This window comes from Oryctolagus cuniculus, chromosome 13 (genome assembly GCF_964237555.1).
Source record: "Oryctolagus cuniculus chromosome 13, mOryCun1.1, whole genome shotgun sequence".
NCBI lineage: Eukaryota > Metazoa > Chordata > Mammalia > Lagomorpha > Leporidae > Oryctolagus > Oryctolagus cuniculus.
The window spans coordinates 20304710-20323993 of record NC_091444.1 but is presented as its reverse complement, the minus strand read 5'-3'; the positions used below and the strand labels follow the sequence as shown (position 1 = coordinate 20323993).

General features: G+C 57.7%; 1 protein-coding gene across 20 annotated transcripts in view; it reads right to left on the bottom strand.

The window, feature by feature from the left end:
* Nucleotides 1-19284, bottom strand: part of NFASC (neurofascin) — a 176032-nt gene that overhangs the window by 79539 nt on the left and 77209 nt on the right. For 18 of the 20 annotated variants that reach the window (XM_070055159.1, XM_070055160.1, XM_070055154.1 and 15 more), the window contains exon 2: nucleotides 17581-17689. The exons of the other annotated variants lie outside the window; for them this stretch is intronic. In XM_070055159.1, coding sequence (XP_069911260.1) covers nucleotides 17581-17689 — 109 coding nt within the window. The remainder of the gene's footprint in view (nucleotides 1-17580; nucleotides 17690-19284) is intronic. 20 annotated transcript variants of the gene reach the window in all.

The following is a 19284-nucleotide window of genomic DNA, read 5'->3' as shown; positions in this document are numbered from 1 at the left end:
GGTGGGGTCCAAGCCCACGGAGAGGCGGCTCCCTCGCTGACACCACCGATAACCGTACTCGGAGGAACGATCCGTCCACAGTCACCGTCTGCTTGCCTCTCTTTCTTTGTTTTTCCGGGTCCTGGTTCGCTTTCTTTCTCCAGATTGGGGGACCCCTAGTGTGGATTCCACAAGCTGTCCCTGGCAGGTGGACGAGATGCCCACGGCTCCCGCAAGCTGTCGCCATCGGGGACTCCCCACGTTCCCGCAGCACCCCCACCCCAGGCAGGCTGTGCTGGTGGCCACAACACATGTGACAGAGAGATGGGCGGTGCCGAGACGCGGCTCAGCCGGCAGCACTTCACATTCTGGGGTGGAAGCTGCCTCGGATCCAGGGTGGCCTCAGTGGCCCAGGACACGTGACAGACGGTGGCAGACGCTGGTCTGGGGGAGCACAGGCTACTTCGAGAAGCTCATGGAAAAATGGAATTAGAAGATGCGTTTAGGTGGCAGACGCTTGGCACAGAGCAGTGAAGTCGTCTCCTGGGACACCTGCCTCCTGTATCAGGGTGCCTGGTTCAAGTCCTGGCTGCTCTGCTTCCAACCCAGCTCCCTGCTAATGCACACCCTGGGAGGCGGCAGTGATGGCCCGAGTACGTGGGCTGCTGCCACCCACAGGAGAGACCTGGGTAGCTGGCTTTGGCCTGGCCCAGCCCTAGCTGTTGGGGGCATTTGGGGAGTGAGCCAACAGACGGAACATCTGCCTGTCTCTCCACCTTTCAAACAAAATGAACATAAATAAAAATGTAAAAGATGACCTTATTTTGGTGCGAGTTTTTCCAGGAACTTTTTGAAGGCCCCATACATAGGTGGAGGAGACATACGGTTTACGGTTTCGCTCACTTCAGCAGGGAAGGCAGAAAACAAGTTAACAAAATACCAGGATGCAGTCAGTGCAAGGTGGGCGATGCAAGCAGCCCGCACAGCGATGCTTAGAGCAGCTTATACCAATCACCACCAAATGCAGAAGCACCAAGGATGCCCTTCAGGGGCCAGCGCTGTGGTGTAGTGGGTAAAGCTACCGCCTGCAGTGCCGGCATCCCATATGGACACCAGTTCAGGACCCGGCTGCCCCACTTCTGATCCAGCTCCCTGCTATGGCCTGGGAAAGCAGTACAAGACGGCCCGAGTCCTTGGGCCCCTGCACCTGCACTGGAGACCCAGAAGAGGCGCCTGGCTCCGGCCACTGCAGCCAATTGGGGAGTGAACCAGCGGATGGAAGACAGTCCCCCTTGGCTTCTCCTTCTCTCTCTGTGTAACCCTGACTTTCAAATAAATAAATAAATTTTAAAAAGTAGGTGAATGGATAAACTGTGATACATCCAAACACCAGAATATTATTCATCCCTAAAAAGCAAAGAGCTGGCATGTGCGTTGTGGCGCAGCATGTTAAATGCCTGTTCTGCTTCTGATCCAGCTTCCTGCTAACGCACACCCTGGGAAGGAAGCAGATGATGGTTCAGGTCTTGGGTCCCTGCCACGCCCCTGGGTGACCCAGATGGGGTTCTGAGCTCCTGACTTCGGTCTGGTCCAGCCCTGGCTGTGACTGGCATTTGGGGAGGAAGCTGAGGATGGCAGATTTGTCTCTGTTTCACCTCCCCTCTCCCTCTCTCTGGCGCTCTGCCTTTCCAATAAATAAATTCTTTTTTTCTAAAGATTTATTTTATTTATTTGAAAGACAGAGTTACAGAGAGAGGTAGAGACAAAGAGAGAGGTCTTCCATCTGCTGGTTCATTCCCCAGATGGCCACAACAGCTGGAGCTGCACCAATTCAAAGCCAGGAGCCAGGAGCTTCTTCTGGGTCTCCTACACGGGTGCAGGGGCCCAAGCATTTGGGCCATTTTCCACTGCTTTCCCAGGCCACAGCAGAGAACTGGATGGGAAGTGGAGCAGCCAGGTCCTGAACCAGTGCCCATAGGGGATGCCGGCACTGCAGGCAGTGGTTTTACCTGCTACGCCACAGCACAGGTCCCCAATAAATTCTTTTTTTTTTTTTTTTTTTTTTTGACAGAGTGGACAGTGAGAGAGAGAGACAGAGAGAAAGGTCTTCCTTTTGCCATTGGTTCACCCTCCAATGGCTGCCACGGCCGGTGCACTGCGCTGATCTGAAGCCAGGAGCCAGGTGCTTTTCCTGGTCTCCCATGGGGTGCAGGGCCCAAGCACTTGGGCCATCCTCCACTGCACTCCCTGGCCACAACAGAGAGCTGGCCTGGAAGAGGGGCAACCGGGACAGAATCCGGTGCCCCGACCGGGACTAGAACCCGGTGTGCCGGCGCCACAAGGCGGAGGATTAGCCTATTGAGCCACGGCACCGGCCCCTAATAAATTCTTAAAAAAAAAAAAAAAAACAAAAAAAAAAAACCATGACGAGACACAGAGGAAACTTACGTGAGAGAAACCAATGAGAAAAGGCTACCTACTCTGAGTCCAGCCATCTGCCATTCTGGAAACGGCAAAACTGGAGACAGCGAAATGATCCGTGTCGCCAGGGAGCGAGGGGAGGGACGGGCAGACGGGTACAGGGGAGTCTCAGGGCAGCGACACCGCCCAGCGCAGTGCCGTGGGGGTGGGGACCCGGCATCGCACATTTGCCAGAACCATGCAAGACCACAGGGAGCGCGACGTGCAGCAGGACTCTGAGTGACAATGACGTGTCAATCAGTGGCCACAAATGCACCACTGTGCCGGTGGGTGCGGACCGTGGGGGAGCTGGGGGTGGGGACAGCATCCACGGAACTCTCCATCTTCTGCTCAGCTTTGCTGTGAACCTGGGGCTGCTCTAGGGAATCAAGTCAGGAGGGAGGGAGGGAGGAGGGCAGACAACAGGATGCCGTGGTAACGGGCATGAGCGGTCAGGGACCACCTCAGAGAAAAGGCGACATCTGACTCGGAGCCGAGTGACGAGAAGAAGCCACTTTTGCACAGATGGTTCAGAAAAGAAAAGCATCCCAGGTAGGCAGAACTGCTGAAGCAAAGGCCCTGAGGTAGGACTGTGATTGGCAGACGGGAGGCACCGGCAGAAGCCCGTGTGTCTGGAGCGCGGAGGATGCCGGGAGAAGAAGGGACGAGCCCGAGATGGAGGGGAGACGAGGTACTGAGACAGAGCTCTGAGCGTGTACTGCATTCAGGGGCTGGCGGTGCGGCGCGGTGGGTCACTGGTAACCCACGTCCAAGTGCCCATTCAAGTCCTGGCTGCCCTGCTGACGCGCTGGGGAAGGCAGCGGAATATGGCGCAAGTGCTTTGGGCCCAGCCACCCCCACGGGACGCCTGATGGAGTTCCTGGCCCAGCCTTGGCTGCTGCAGCCTTTGGGGACTGGACCAGCGGATGCGAGAGCTATCTGTCTCTCCCTGCCTTTCGAATGAACGAACGAATGGATTTTTTAAAAACTGCACTCAAAGCATGCGGGAAGCTATGGCAGGGTTTCAAGCCCCCGCCTAACAGGATGAGGTCTGGCTACTGTGTGGAGGGCAGAACGCACAGGGCAGGAGTGGAAGCAGGGGCCAGGGCCGGTGCGGGGCCCTGCAGGCTGCGGGCGAGGCCGGCCCTTCACTCCCACACGCAGGTGTCCCGGCACCGTCTCACCCGGTGCAGCCGCCTCGTGGCCCCGCGGGGGCTAACACAAAGTAGTCAGGGTGCCGAGGGCTGAGCGCGAGACTTCTCAGGAACCTCAGCGCTGGCTTCACGCGGGGTCCAGGGAATGGCGGCTTCTCCGGGAGCGTCTCAGGGGCCGTCTCCACCGGGGCTTGGGGAGGAAGGGGCCGCGGGGCGCAGGACCTTCCTCCACGCTGGCTGGAGCAGCTTCTCAGCACAGTCTTACGGAAGCCTCCACCTGAGACAGGATTCTGCAGTATGCTCCCAAAGTGACCACACAAGATGCCGAGCGTCCAAGGAGCCTGCCTCCGGCTTCCCACAGCAGCCTGAGCGCACCCACGGCCTCTGAGTTCTCCCCCCTACCCCGCCTGCCTTTGGGGCCCTGCCAGATTCACGTGGCACCGGCTGACTCCCTGGTGCCAGCAGCCCTGAGTAAACTGCTTCTTCCGGCCTCACCGGGGTGGCCTTTGTTCCCTTCCATGCGGCTTTGACTTCCATCACCCCTGCCTTTACTGCTAACCTCCTCTCCCCTAATTCTTTGCCATCTCCCAGATTGGGGTCCTTGTGGTGACACCTCCTCTGGGAAGCCTCCCCGGGTTTCCCTGCATTGCCCATTCTCACCCAGGCCGGTTGAGGTCCTCACCCTCTGCATGCTGGGACGCATCCACCATAGCTGGGTCTGTTTCCCCATCTACCCCAGGAGGCCCCTGAGGCCACAGACAGGGAACTGTTGTGCCTGCACAAGGTCAAGTACACAGACAACATACACACATCTGCGGGAGGCTTAGCCAGCACCCACGCCATCCTCCTCCCAGCCAGGGCGCCCATATTCTTCCCTGGAGAACACCTCTCTGCCCCCGTCTCAGAGTGATTCCACCCCAGTTCCAGGGCTGGGCCTAGTTGGGTGGAACACCGCTACCGTCATCGTCCCCACCCTCTTACCACCCGACCCGCTTAGGAACGGGCACAGCAGGGGGCACTTGGCTCACAGACTTTACTGAGCCCTCCGGGAAAGACAAGTGTCTCCTCTCTTGGGAGAGAGGCCCTGCGGGGAGCACCCATAGAGGGGGAGGCGGGAGCTGCAAGGGGTGGGATGGGGGTCCCCCGCGGAACGTGAAGATGACCCAGCACGGCCAGAGGCAGAGAAGACGGCTCCTTTGTGCCGGGGTTTGAGTTAGACTGATTGAGCACTTCCCGAAGCCAGCTCGAGTGCGGGTTTTTAAATCACACACGTGTGCGCACATTAAACGTTCCCTTAAATTTTTAAGCCAGCTGGAGCTGAATTTGTCATCACTCAGGCTGATGGTGCTGTCAGAATGAGAGCTCAGAACGCCGGCTGAGTGCCGGAGCCTTCGTGGCCCCCACTTCAGCACAGAAGGGCGTCCCCCCTCCCCGCCCCGCCTGGCCGGGCCCCGCCCTCCACCGAAGACGCAGCTGCGAGTCTGGTCAGGCAGGAGCCCGCGGCCTCCCCACGCACGGCGCAGTGGCTTGCTGGTCTCATGGACGAGGCTTTCATTCACGGTCCACGGCCTCTGCTGTGCTCGGATCTCGCTCACTCCTGCCCCAGCCACGCTCTGCACGCGCCCCTCCCGACTTCCCGCTGCCCCTCCACGTCAGATCCTGTGCTCTGGGGGCACTGAACGTGGCTAACCGCTCCGTCCACCCTGATGGCCCCAACACAGCCCCGGCTCTGGCCCTGCTGAACTCTGTGGCAGCCCTGCTCGTGCCTCTGGACTCTCACCCTCCACCTGCTGCTCCTGGAACCTCCTCTCTGTGGCCACCTTGTTGGCAGGACCCAGTCAGGTCACCCAAGCCAGATGCAGGCACTGCCCAGACCCCACCCTCTCCACTGCTCTTAGCAGGTGCAAGGTCCTTGGCCTGCCTGCTCCCGCCCGTATTACCTTCCCATACGTCCAACTGCTGTAGTAACAGAGCAGGTCTCCTCGGCCCATCAGCCCCTCCTCCAGGTTGCTACTGCAGTGACGTTTCTATCCCCTGACCAGGTCGGGGCCCTGCTGGAGACCCTTCCAAATCACCCCAGCAACTGGTAAGATCCAAGCCAACTGCCAGGCACGCTGGCGTGTGAGGCTCCCGGAGGCCTCGCCCACCCACACCCCGGCTGACCGACACACCACACTGTGCACCTGCCCCACGCTGCACCCCGCCAACCTCCGTGCAGGAGGGCCTCCCTCCCCGTCCCGCGGCCAGGTCCTGCCAGCCTGGAGACCCCGCTCGGATGCCCGCTGTGCTCTGTGTGCCTTGTCCCTCACAGGGCAGAGCGCCACTTCCACTCTCCCAAAACCTGCCTCCCTGGGCTCTCAGCGCACTGCGGGGACACTAAGCAAGCATCATGGACAGCACAATGAAAAGGTCATTTTGGTGCAAAATGCAGACATTCATGTATGCATTTTTTTAACATAATGTGCATTTTCCACGAACCCTGGGAACACTGCTTGTATAGGTAAGGGTGGGAAACTTCCAGAGGAGGGCGGGAAAGTCAGAGGCCCAGGCTCCCTGAGCCGTCCAGGCTCTGAACCGCACAGGCAGAAGGTGAGTGTGTGGCACACATGTGTTCCAATAAAACTTTACTCATAAACACAGGCAGTGAGCAGAACTGGCCCTGGGGCTGCGGTTGGCTGCCTCCTGGCCCAACCCTCTCCCCTCCTGGAAAGTCCTTGGGCTCAGACCCTGCCTTGTTCACGCTGTGCCCCCAGCGCCCGGCAGGGAATGTTGGCCGAATAGAAGATCTAAGGCAAGTCCCACGTCTGCCACTTCTATCTCTCATAAGTCTTTTGTCAACCTGAAGCTGGGAATAGAGATTCCTGTCTTGCCAGCTCCTGCGTTGTGGCGAGAACTGACCAATGACCCGGCCCAGGGATAAGCAGCACAACACGGGCCGGGCCATGGGGCTCCTCCTGACGTGCTGCAGTGGCGCCACGGGCGAGGACTTTGTGTTTTCTCTGCACACGCAGTGGGGAGGCTCAAGAAGGGCTCAAGGAAGCCCAGGTCACTCTCTGGCCCGCAGTGCGCCCCTGTTCTGGGAGCCAAGCCCCGGGGGAAGCTGCTCAGACCGCATCTCCCCTTCCCTCCTCCACTCGCCTTTCCCCAGCTCCTAGACCTGGAGGTGCCCTGGGCAGGGGGAGGGGGAGGCAGAGAGGGAGGGAGACGGCTCAGAGGTCCCCAAGGCCCCCGGGACTGGGTGGGAATCGGCGGGATCTGATGACTGAGTGGTGTGAGAGGGAGGTTTCGAGGTGGGACACGGGACCGCGATGGCGCCGATAGCGGGTATCAAGAACACAGAAGTGGGGGGCACCTGGCCTAGCAGTTAAGATGCTCACGTCCCTCTTCAGAGAACCTGGGTTCAGTCCCTGACTCCAGCCTCCTGCTGGTGCGGCCCCCGGGAGGCAGCAGTGATGGCTCAAGCACTTGGGTCCCTGCCACACTCATGGGAGACCTCGATGGGGTTCCTGGCTGTCAGCTTTGGCTTGACCCAGCCCTGGCCACTGGGAGCATCTGGGAACGGACCAGGGAATGGGATGGGAGCTCTCTCTGTCTCTCTGCCTCTCAAATAATAACAAGAAAAATGCAGCCCGGGGGAGTTGCCTGGCAGTCCCCATAGCGCAGGGCAGTCGAAAGCTTGGAAGTGGGACTATGATCGCATCGACACCCCTAGGGCCTGCAGGGACTTGGGGACTGAGGTGCTGAGTGACCACCAACAGCTGAGAGCCGCCCAGGCCACATGCCAGCAATTAGCTCCCGGAATCAACCAATCAAATGCCAGCAAAGGAACACTTCACACATCCCTTTCCCGGGAAACCACGGCTGAACAGACAATAGGAGCCCAGGGGACCTACTGCAGAATTCAACCATCCTGAATCAGGTTAAAAAATGCAGCAGGGCTATGACTGTGCTACCTGCAAGCAGGGGAGGTAGAACAGGAGGAAACAGGGGTACACAGGTAAGGAGTGGGCACACAGGTGCTCCCCAGGGAGCCAGAAAGAGCTCACGGTTCTCCCCAGCAGGGCCAGGGGGTCCATGAGGGTGACGGGCAGGCAGGCCTCTTAGGTGGGAGCTGAGGACGCAGAGGGAAGGTGTTGGCCGAGTCATCAGGTCCTCATACAAACAAGCAACGTTCACAGTGGTTTACACACACACAGGAGTCAGAGTGGCTCAGGCTGTCACCACGACCCCCATCCACACCCACGGCTGCTTGCTTTTCCCTTGGAGAGGAGCGAGCGAGCCGTGGCTGTGACAGGAACAGCACCCGAGGAGCCTCCGCGGGAAAACCCACACTCCCAGCTCAGCCCCGTCCCCCACGGCCAGGCCCCCGCCCTCCCCCACAGGTTCACCCTGCACCGCTGGTGTGCTGGAAATGCCAGGCCCTCCTTCCCCACCATGCGAACTCCCTCTCCAAGGCCCCCAGCGGCCACTCCTCCACAACTCTGCCCCCACATCCCTGTTGAGAGCAGGCGGCCAGCCCCTGGCTCCCCAGTCCCGGTGCTCACTGCCTCCTACCCTGTGGGCTGTTTTCCCACGTCCATCTCCTGCACCAGTCTCTGAACTTTTTTTTTTAATACTTATTTGGAAGGCAGAGAGCAACAGGCATAGACGGAGCCAGGTCCCCAATCCACTGGTTCACTCCCCAGTGCCTGCAATAGCAAGGGCCGGGCCAGGCTGAAGCCAGGAGCCCAGCACTCCATCCTGGTCTCCCACGTGGGTGGCAGGGACTCACCACCTGCTGCCTCCCAGGCTGCACATTAGCAGGAAGCTACAATCGGACACAGAGCCGGGACTCAAGCCAAGGCACTCGGAGATGTGGGCGTCCTAACCACTGGGCCAAACAGCCACCGAGACTCCAAACTGCTTGAGTTAGGGCCAGTGTCTGGTCTCTGCAGTGAGATAGTCCAAGAGACGCCCCTGGGGTGAGTGACAGCCGTCTTATCAGACACTGCCTGCTACTGGGAGCTAAGGAACCCAGCAGCAAATTTAGTGCACTAAATCCTTGGTTGACGCAACACATAACAGACCCGCCGTTACAAGATGAGCCTGAGTAATGAAAGTCAGGGCAGCATTGCTTCAGCACCCTCTGGGGAAGGGGCTACACCCACCAGCACACACACACATCGTACAACTCACCTCCCCCCAGGAGCACCTGACCTCGACGCCACGCTCGGTGCCACGCTGCTCTCCCTGTCCCACGTTCAAAGGCTCAGAATCCAGGACTGCGATGCTCTGAGCACCTGTTGCCAAACTGGCCCGCCCCTGTTGCCGGCCCCAAGCCTCGGCTGGAGGCTCGGGCTTGGCTGCAGGGGTTCTGAAAGGCACCCTCAGCGGACGGACCGACCTGGGCACCATCAAGAGCCCCATCCCCCTCCTGCCCTCTGACCCCACTGCCACTCCCCTTCCACCTCTTACTCCAGGGCAGGAAGGAGGCAACAGATGGCTGCCAGAGTGGCTCCACGCCCTCCAGCTCACAGGCATCTGAAGGCCGGGGCCATGGGTTTCCTAGGAAACTCCAAACGCCACCTATTGACGGCCACCAGCCTGTCCCCAGAAGGCAGCACACCAGCATCAGAAGGGGATGCAGGGGTGGGGGGAGCAGCTCCCAGCTTCCTGCTGCAGAGCCACAAGTCTTACCCTTCTCTCCCTCTTGGCCCCACACAAGATGACCAACATGACCAAGGTGACCGTGTGTCCCAGTCCCCTTTCTGTAGGGCAGCGACCACACCCCACTCACCAGCCTGCTCCTGGAGCGACAGCGTCTTTGCCTGCGTGGGCTCCACCTGCCAAGGAAACCTCCTCAGTGGGACTGATGTCCCCTTGCCAGGGGAGGGGGGGTGTCTCCATCTGCTCCATGGCTGGGTTTCACGCCTGGCTCCCCCTCATCGTCAGGGGAGTGGGGAGGGGGCGGGGGCTGTGTGTTTAACTATTGACAGCTCTCAGCAGCCAGGCCCCTCCCTCCCTGCCTCACTCATGGGGATGGGGAGGCAGGGTCAGGTGGTCCAGACGCCCTTCTGGGGAGGCTGGGAGGGGCAACACCTGGGGTTTGGATTAGGGATCTGGCTGAAAAGCAGCTGCTTCCTGCTCAGCACCCAGAACTAATCTACACATTGAAACCTGAACCCCTTGGCTATTTATTAGGGTGGGGGGAGGGTGGGGACCTTTGCCCTCAGTGGTCACACCAGGTTCTCCCTGGCGAAAAGTGTCACACACAAGCCCCCCAGGCCCAGGGCCCCAGAAGGAGGTCACATCACCCACAAAGTGTGGCTGCTTCTCTGGTGGGAGGTGCCCGTGTCTCATAGCCAGGACACAGAGGCTTCCCAGTTCTTTGTCATTATGACTCAGTGCAGGTCAGCCACCAACACTGTCACCACGCGCTGGCTGTGGACCTCTGGCTGTGTTTCTATTTCTCCCCTAATACAACCACACTCCAGTGCGCATCTTTGTGCAATTATCCAAGGCCAACTGGTGTACCCAGCCTGCATGGACGCCCTGGTGTACACGCAGCCCTGGTCCTCAGCCTGGTGCTTGCTGCCACTAGGAGCCCTGGGAGAGGCATGGCCAAGCCTCCAACCCGGCCAGCTCTCTGGCGTTCCCTGCAGGCTGCGCATTTTCTCCCCATCCCCGCTCACACATTCGTCCCCACAGCAGCAAAACGGAGGAAGGTGCAAGGCACGGATGAGGCTGGCAAAGGTGGCGATCGAAGACACGGAGGGGCTGCACAGTCTGGCTTTTCTCAACATCCGTCATCGGGGCCCCACTAGTCACGGAGCTCCGACCAGTCTCCAGCCACCCAGACTGCAAGTCAGACGGGCTGCAAAGCCATCGGAGGTCACCAGCTCACACAGCGTGCCAGGGCCTACGCTAGCCTCCAGCTGCAGGCTCAGGCCAGGAAGAGGGGGGCCCAGGAGGAGATCCACGTCTGCCACCGGCAGCAGGAAGGAGAGGCGCAGCCCCCCCCCCCGGAATTCGCGCCCAGCTTCTCACTGCCCTTGGGGAGGCAGTTTTTACAGCGAGCAGGTGCACATCTGTCTCCTTCACAGCTGAAGAGGGGCGCGGGAGATTCCCCAGCCCCCTCCCCGAGAGGGGCTGCCAAGGCACCCGGCTTCTGGGCACCAGGCGTGGGCAGCACTGCTGCCCTGGGCTCTGCCACTTAAGGGGGGAGGCTCAGAGGAAGGCTGGACGGAACTGGTGATTGTCCTATGTGACTGGTTCCCAGGATTTTAGGAACCAGGCGGGAGAGATGGAGACTGGAGGCAGAAAGCCCCAAAGGGAGCCCAGGAATCAGCATTAGAAGACCCAGGTTCCTCAGAAGTTTTGCGTGGGGCTCCCACAGGGCCCACTCTGTGGGATGTACAGGTGACCAAGCCGTGGTCTGTCCATGCCGCGGACTGTCAGTCGGCCCCAGGGAGGAATGAAGCGCTGGTATAACCGGGGTTCACAAAAAGTCGTGGAAACACAAAAAATGACAAACCCAGGCCCGGACTTCAACATTTCTTTGCACCAAAATAATTCCATCTCGACAAACTTGTTGAAACACTCTTGCTTTAAAATAGGGCTGAACCCTGAAAACACCTGACTACATAAAGGAAGCCAGACACGACAGAGCGTGTGCTGTGTGGCTTCATGGGACACCAAGGATAGGCAAATTGAGAGGCAGAAAGCAGAGGAGCGGGTGCTTGGGGCTGGGAGAGGAGGTGGTGATGTGCTGGAGGTCACTGCACTGGGAACTGCCCCCTCTGCAGGTGTGCAAACGCAGTGCACCCCAAAAACCACGGCACCAGGTCCCCCATGGGGTTGTAGGCTTTGCACAATATGTAAATTATATCCCAACACAGCCGCTATTAAAAACACTAATAGAAAAATATTAACAGAAAACAGAATTTCACAAGGAATTGGAAAGCTTGATTATGAAAAAAAATCATGATGCTTTAAAAGGAAAAGCGAACAATTAAATGTACAAATGTAGTTTCAAATGTTTCAAGGAATTATATTAGTTTCTTAATGGGACTGAACAGGGTTTGCTAACATGGGATTTATGAAAAGAATCAGATAATGCATTGATTGAAATTAAAAATCAAAAGAAGAATTAGGCTTGGAGATTTACAATTTTAATACATTGAATACTGATTAGTTAAAAAATAAAAATCAAGGGGCCGGTGCTGTGGTGTAGCAGGCAAAGCCGTCACCTGTAGTGCCAGCATCCCATGTGGGCACTGGTTCAAGTCCTAGCTGCTTCACTTCCAATCCAGCTCTCAGATATGGCCTGGGAAAGCAGCAGGAGATGACCCAAGTCCTTGGGCCCCTGCACCCACGTCAGAGACCCAGAAGAAGCTCCTGGCTCCTGGCTCCTGGCTCCTGGCTCTGGATCAGTGCAGCTCTGGCCATTGCGGCCAACTGGGGAGTAAACCAGCAGATGGAAGACCTCTCTCTGTCTTTCTCTCTGCCTCTCTGTAACTTTGCCTTTCAAGCCTTTCAAATAAATAAATAAATGTTCTTAAAAAATAAATAAAAATAAGAATTAAGAAAAAGACCCAGGGCCAAGTTCTCGTGTGCAGGACACAAACCATCCAATCTGTCTCCCTGGGAAATTACAGGATGCTGGCCCAAGGGAAGGGGGCTCCGGAAGATCCAGAACTTTCTCCCTGTGACCAGCCTCTCCAGGAAAACAGTTCCGCAAGCCCCACCGGTCCCCTCCCTGCAGAGGCCAGCCTCCTCTCCCCAAGCACTGTCGAAGCCTCCCAGGCTCCCTGGGCAGTTTCCCTGCGAAATACAAACCAGGGGCTCCTGAGGCCCTGCCGTCTGGCCACACCTCTTCTACCAACCGCCCCGTGTGGACACACCCTTCTACCCACCTACCTACCAACTGCTATGCCACAGATTCTAAGCCTACTTTCAATGACCTCGACTCTAAAGGCATTTGAAAACCAGAGGCTTTGGGAAAGCAGCAGAAGAGGGCCCAGGTCCTTGTGTTCCTGCACCCACACAGCAGACCCAGAAGAAGCTCCTGGCTCCTGGCTGCTGGCTTCAGCCTGGCCCAGCCCTGGTCTTTGCAGCCATTTGAGAAGCGAACCAGTGGATGGACAATCTCTCTCCTCTGTCTCTGTAACTGGCTTTCAAATAAATAAATAAATCTTAAAGAAAGAAAGAACCACAGGCTAAGCTGAAACAGAAAAGGAGGGCCAGACCAGAGCAGAAACGGGGGGTGAGGAGCAGATGACCTCCGGCCCCTAAACCAGATTATGAGCTTCTCTCTTTTTTTAAATTTTTATTTGACAGGCAGAGTTAGTGAGAGAGAGAGAGACAGAGACAAAGATCTTCCTTCTGTTGGTTCACCCCCGAAATGGCCGCTACGGCCAGTGCGCTTTGCCAATCTGAAGCCAGGAGCCAGGTGCTTCCTCCTGGTCTCCCATGCGGGTGCAGGGCCCAAGCACTTGGGCCATCCTCCACTGCCTTCCTGGGCCACAGCAGAGAGCTGGCCTGGAAGAGGAGCAACCAGGACTAGAATCTGGTGCCCATATGGGATGCCAGCACCGCAGGTGGAGGATTAACCAAGTGAGCCACAGCGCCGGCCCCTTATGAAATTCTCAAGGGCAAAGGAAGTGCACTCTGCTTTTTCCCTGTTCCTTCACAGAGCGTCATCTTGGAGCAGAATACCCAGTGGTGACGTCATCTCCAAGCTGACTACACACTGTTGACATCATCTCCGAGCTGACTATGTAGTGTTGATGTCATCTCCGAGCTGGATACCCAGTGGTGACGTCATCTCTGGGCTGATTACCCAGTGGTGATGTCATCTCGGAGCGGAATACCCAGTGGTGACGAGGCACAAGCTAGGAAACCACGTGACCAGGGAAGCCCGCTGACTGGGGTTCAGAGATTTAGCTCTGAGAGGAAGCAGTGCTCAGGAAAGCGCCCAGACCTGGCGCACACACACCAGAGTTTCAGTCCCACCTCCGCCATTTACCTGCTATGGCATCTGCAGTGGTTTCTTTATTCTCATTCAGTTTCTTGCCCTCTGGGGGCTGTGTGGTGCAGTGCCTTAAGCTGTTGCCTGTAATGCCCGGATCCCAGATGGGCGCCAATTCAAGTCCTGGCTGTTCCACGTCCAATCCAGCTCCCTGCTAACGTGCCTGGGAAGGCAGTGGAGGATGACTCGAGTCCTTGAGTCCCTGCACCCACACGGGAGACCCAGATGGAATTCCAGGCTCCTGGCTTTGGCCTGGCCCAGCCCTGGCTGTTGAGGTCATTTGAAGAGTGAATCAGCAGCTGAAGGTCCCTGTTACCTGGCCTCCCAAATAGATAAACTCTTTCTTCTTTTTCTTTCCTTTTTTAAAAGACTGAGATACACACACTTCCTCACTGCAGGCTGCTGTGACAATGACAGGGCTGAACGAGCCGGTGTCTGCCTGGTGTGCCATTTGTCACGCGGATTTGGATAAGCTCGGTTTTCAGACGGACTTTGTACGTCTACAGCGCAGACGAGGCCTGGGCAGGTGACAGATGTCGGCTCTGTGGCTAAGGCATCGTTGTTTACTGTGCTGATCAGGCACGGGTACCGTCGGCTAACGAGAACACAGAAAGGGGGAACCCTGCAAAATCCCAGACCAGCCACAACACCCGGGGCTCCCCGCTCCCGCCTCTGCCGTGGTCTCTTCTGCTACAGCCCTCCACACCCCTCGTCACACCAGCTTCTTCCACCTGTGACCCACGACCTCTGGTATCTGCTGCTCCCCGCTGAGGTCAGCCAGGGTCAGGTCTCCTGCAGTGGCTTCCACTCTGCCGTCCAAGGGTAGCATGTTCCCAGTTACATTTGTTGAACCCCCGTCTGCTGCGATACTGGGAGGAGAGACAGACAGCAGGAGGGAGCAGCAGCTGCTCCCCCCACCCCCCTGCCTCCCGCATTTACATCCAACACAGACATCGGTCTGCGTCCAACTGCCAGCCCGGTAGGCTTCCACAGGCTGTGGGAGAGGTGCAAATACAGGCGGTCGGGAGGAGGAGAGTGGGGGGAGCGCCGGGGGAGGCAACAGACAGGAGGGCTGCTCCCTGCCTTAGTCTGTCTGGGAGTCGGCTCGTGGCTTGCAAGGCGGTGCCGGCTCCTCTGGCAGCAGAGAGGGAACTGCTTGTCTTGGACCCCCCAGATCCCTTTCCCTAGGTGACAACCTAACAGCCCAGCCTCTGGTAGAAAGGTGGGTGTGGGGGCAGCAGCAAAGGCCAGGAAAGGTCTCCAAATGAGTGTACGCCAGAGAGGAGGCAGAAGGCACAAGATACCAAGGGGACCGGTTCTCTCTGTCGCCACCCATGTCCCCAGGCCCAGCCCCGCACAGCTCAGTGCCCACAGCAAAAGCTGGCGAAGCCGGGGCTGCCTTAGGGGCCTGGAATTGGTTTTAGGTCAGGGGATGGGGAACAAAAAAAGACAGTTCCTAATGAAGCCCCTAGACCCACCCCCATCCATCCATGGCCGTGTGTAGCCGCAGTGTGGGGGTGGAGGCGTTGTTTCTGGAGAGCTGGCTTCCTGCTGATAGCCAGAAGGGCTTAGAAGCGTGAGTGCAATTAACCAAATGGAAGCATTTGGGAAATGGAAGTCCCGGGATGCGTCAGAGGGCAGGTGTCTGCTCCGGGTGACCTGAGCTGACCCCGGCTGCAGCGCAGCGGGTAGGAGGAGAAGCTGCCTGCCAGGGAGGTGTCTCCTGCGGGAGGAAGCACAGGGAGAGGCTTGGAGCAGATGCTTGGGGCAGCGCCAGATGGCAGTGGCCGGGGAACAAAGGCAGAAGAGCCGGAGGGAAGGCGGGCAGGGACCCGAGGGCTCGCTCCTGAGGGGCTCCCGAGCTGGAGGACAAGTCACAGTCACACGTGGAGCTGGCTCAGGAACAGCCATGCAGGGCTTGGATGACACGTGGAACAAGCCCCCCACCCCACCCCCCAGCACACACCGGCCCCAAGTCCAAAGGGCCAAGTGCACAGGTCCCAGGGAGAGAGGGGCTGCAGGACTCGAGCCCGGATGCTGGCGCTTCCTTGGGCTTGGGGCAGGCTCCTCCACCCCTGCCATCAGAGGAAACTCTGTCCTGGGCTGCAGGGAGGACGGATCCCTGGGGACTGCAAGGGCCCTGGAGCACGGGGAGCACGGGGAGCATGCGGAAGCTGGGACTGACCCGCATGACGACCGCCATCACCAGGCGCCCCCACGTCAGCGCATCCTCTGCACTCTCTCTTCTTCGTTAAGTTCCTCTGTGGGTGCTCCCTTTAAGCTGTGTGGGTGCCGCGGCCCACAGGGGCCAGGGTGATGTCAGATCAAGCAAGCAGCCTGCGCTTCAGGGCACCGACGCTCTCGTGCCCGTTTGTGTTAAGGACATCTGGGAAAATAACTTCTTGGAGTCTGTTTATCCACCAGTCTGGTGGGAAGGCTGCCACCAGCCTCGGTATCCCAGAACTGTCGACGTGTCAGTCGAGTGACACAATCGACGCAGACGGACGCCCCGCCAAATGGATAAAGCTCCGAGCCAATCTCCAGTTTGCTGATTAGATCGGAAGCGTCCAGAAGTTTAGGCTCACGCAAGTCTGCCCCGGGGAGGCAGGAAGGAGCCGGGCATGACCTGGCTGCCAGTCAGACATGCCCCTGGGCAGGGATGCAGCCGTCACCAGAGAAGGCAGGCCCGGAGTTCCTGGGGTGGGGATCTGGTTGGGCAGCCCAGAGGGTATGTGTCCAGGGAGAGCTGGGGGACCAGGTTCAGGGTAGGGAGGGTGCATGAAAAAGGGGGCCGTGATGACACAGAGCTGGCCTAACTCCCTGATTCTGCACACACCTGGGGACCTGCCCCAGTGCCAGACACAGATATCACCTGCCCATTTCAAGAAAGGAGTGCAGCGCTCTTGCAGTCCATCCTGCACATACAGTAAAACCAAAGAAGGGTGCCCCTCCCCGACTCAGTGGGTGAGTCTGGTCAAGTTCCATAACCAGCAGCAAGGACAGGATCAAAGCCCTGTGGCAGGTGAATTCCCCAGGGGGTCCCTGAACCCTGACACAGACCTGAGCCAAGTACAACCCTAAAAGAGGCCACACAAAAATGGCTCTGATACAGCCAACCTACCTGTTGACATGAGAAACAGTAACAGCCCTCATTCAGTACACACCTGCTATACCCCAGACGCCGTGCAGGGCCTGTGTGTCTGCTCCAGTTCCACCTTTACAATGAGGTGTTCATCATTAACCCCACTGTGCAAGTGCAGCTACATTCCTACCAGGTTAAACCAGAGCCCAATCCCACGTCCTCCGCACGCTCTGCTTCCACCTTCCAACCCCTCCCCGCCTCCTCTGGGCCTCATGCCTGTCTCTCTTTGGGAGGAGAGAGGACCCCAGCCCGGGGGCCTCCAGGCGAGCCTACGACACAGTGGCGGTTACCGCCGTGTTCAAGTCACAGCCCTCACTTCCTCGCCTGCCTCGCTGCCCGGGAGCAGCAGGCAATTCGAACCCAGAATGGAACAATGCAGACCCTGGACACAGGAGAGGCTGCAGTGCTGCTGATGGCACCCTGGACAGCTGTCCATCTGCCAGGGCCAGGGCCCGCCCAGAGGCAGGCTTCTGGGGCTGCCCCCCATATGCCGGGGCTGTCACTTAGAAGACTCCCAGGTTGTGAAGGCCCACACTAAGGGGGGAGGTTCAGGCCACAGACAAAGCTGGTTCCCGATTTTTCAATTAAGGTGGACAGTGGGGACAATGGCAAAGCTAATGCCGGCTGACTGCACCTGCTGGGGCAGAAGGAGCAGGTGCGGGGAGGGCCCTGGGCTGAGGCTCTGTAGGTGCCCTGGGGAGAGTCAACGCCTCCCCACCCCCCAACACATGCCCCTCCCCCAGAAGCCACTGGAACCAGACTAGGCACATTCTCTCATCAAAGAGAAGAGGCCAGAGGCAAGAATCCCTCCACCCCACTGCACCCCTCCAACTCACCTTCTCTGCCTCATTCAGCCCCCTCCTTGCAACACCAGCGGAGGCTCTGGCCCGGTCTGCGGAGGGAAGGGAGACTCCAGGGTCCCCAAGTGCACATAAGTCAATCAACCTGTCTCAAAGCAAGCACAGAGACAACCCCGGGGTTACTCCAGGAAAGGAGAAAAAAGGGGCTTTGTGTCTGCAGCCTGTTCCTTCCCCGGGGAAAGCACATCTTTGTTCACCTCCACTAGGAAGGCGTCGCGTGGCAAAGCAGCACCTTAGTTCAAAGAAGTTCAAAGCACTCAGCGGACGAAACGGAGCGGATTCTGCTGCCCTCAGCCTTGAAATCTCTTCTTGGTGATTTTCCCGGCCACGTAGCAGCGTCTCTCCCACCCCCGCGGGACAATTTATGCATAATTATCTATTTTTTTTTTTTAGCTTCCTTAGGACAACTACCATGCTTGTCTTGCCAACCCCCAGAGAAGCAAACCGAGTTCGCTGTAAACAAACCCATAATACATTGAGAGAAAACCTAATTTTAGGGTCAGGGGACGTGGTTCCTTATGTCATGAAGGTGGGCCACTCCCCTACTGTGTCTTGGTTTCTTCATCTATAACATGGGGAGAGGGAGGGTAGAACGGGTCAGAGCGCTGGGCCCCTAGCTAGCACCAGGGATCCAAGTCTCGGCTCCCACTCCTTTAGCCATCAGGTACTGCTTCTGTTACTGATCCCATTTCATTACCCACTGTCTCAACAGAGCATGGCAGTGCGTATCACGTAAGCGTGCATTCGCTCTTCCACTGAGCAGTCCTTCTGGGACCTAACCCAGCAGTGCATCCAGAGCTGCTGAGCGACAGAAGCGTAATAGGAGAGCGCGTGTTTAATACGCATCCAACTTGAGAGGGTGGAGGGATGGGAAAACACATACGTATTTGCTTACGGTTTTTGAAACAATAAAAGGATAAAGTCACATTACATTTTTTAAAAGAGAAAGGGGGAAGAAGGAGGTAGAGAGGACAGATTCTGAATACACCTTGGTTTGTGGCTTCAGAATATGAAAGTATTTGACAGAATCGTAAAGCACAATGAAAAGTTTTGGAAGCCACTCCCGAGTGCAGGGAGAAACCGAAACAGGCTGATCCGGGAACCCGAGACAGACGCACCCCGAGAGGAAGACAGAACTGCTCCCGCCCCGCAAGAAATCCCGAAGCGCTCTCATCACTGTTATTGATGGCACTGCGGTGCTAGTTACTCTGGTGTCTACTGTGAGATACAGCAACTGAGTGAAAGTCTCGATGCTGCTGACAAACGAGATTTTCTGACTGGAAGGAGATAAAATGTAAGATCGATGAGATCAGATGAAAAACTCCCTGGTCCTGGCTGTGAACTGCAAGTGTCAGTTTGCATGTCAACTTTTATCTTAATCATGCAGGTGCACACACGCACGCACACGTTTGCTAGCTCTGCTCATTGATGGTTTAGAAACAGTCGCCCTAGTAGGAGCATGTACCCCTAGTAATCAGACCACGAACCCGGAAGACCACTCCTCCCAAAGAAGCCGGGCTTCTTGGCAAAATTACTGATTCCAAGTATGAGGCAGCAAACGTACAGGCTGGGGGCGTTTCTCCAGCCCAGAAAAGCCAACCAAGTGTGACAAAGTCCTGCCCCAGGACTCTGACACCAACCGAAGTGAGGTTTCCCAGGGCGAGTGTGACATCAGCAAGG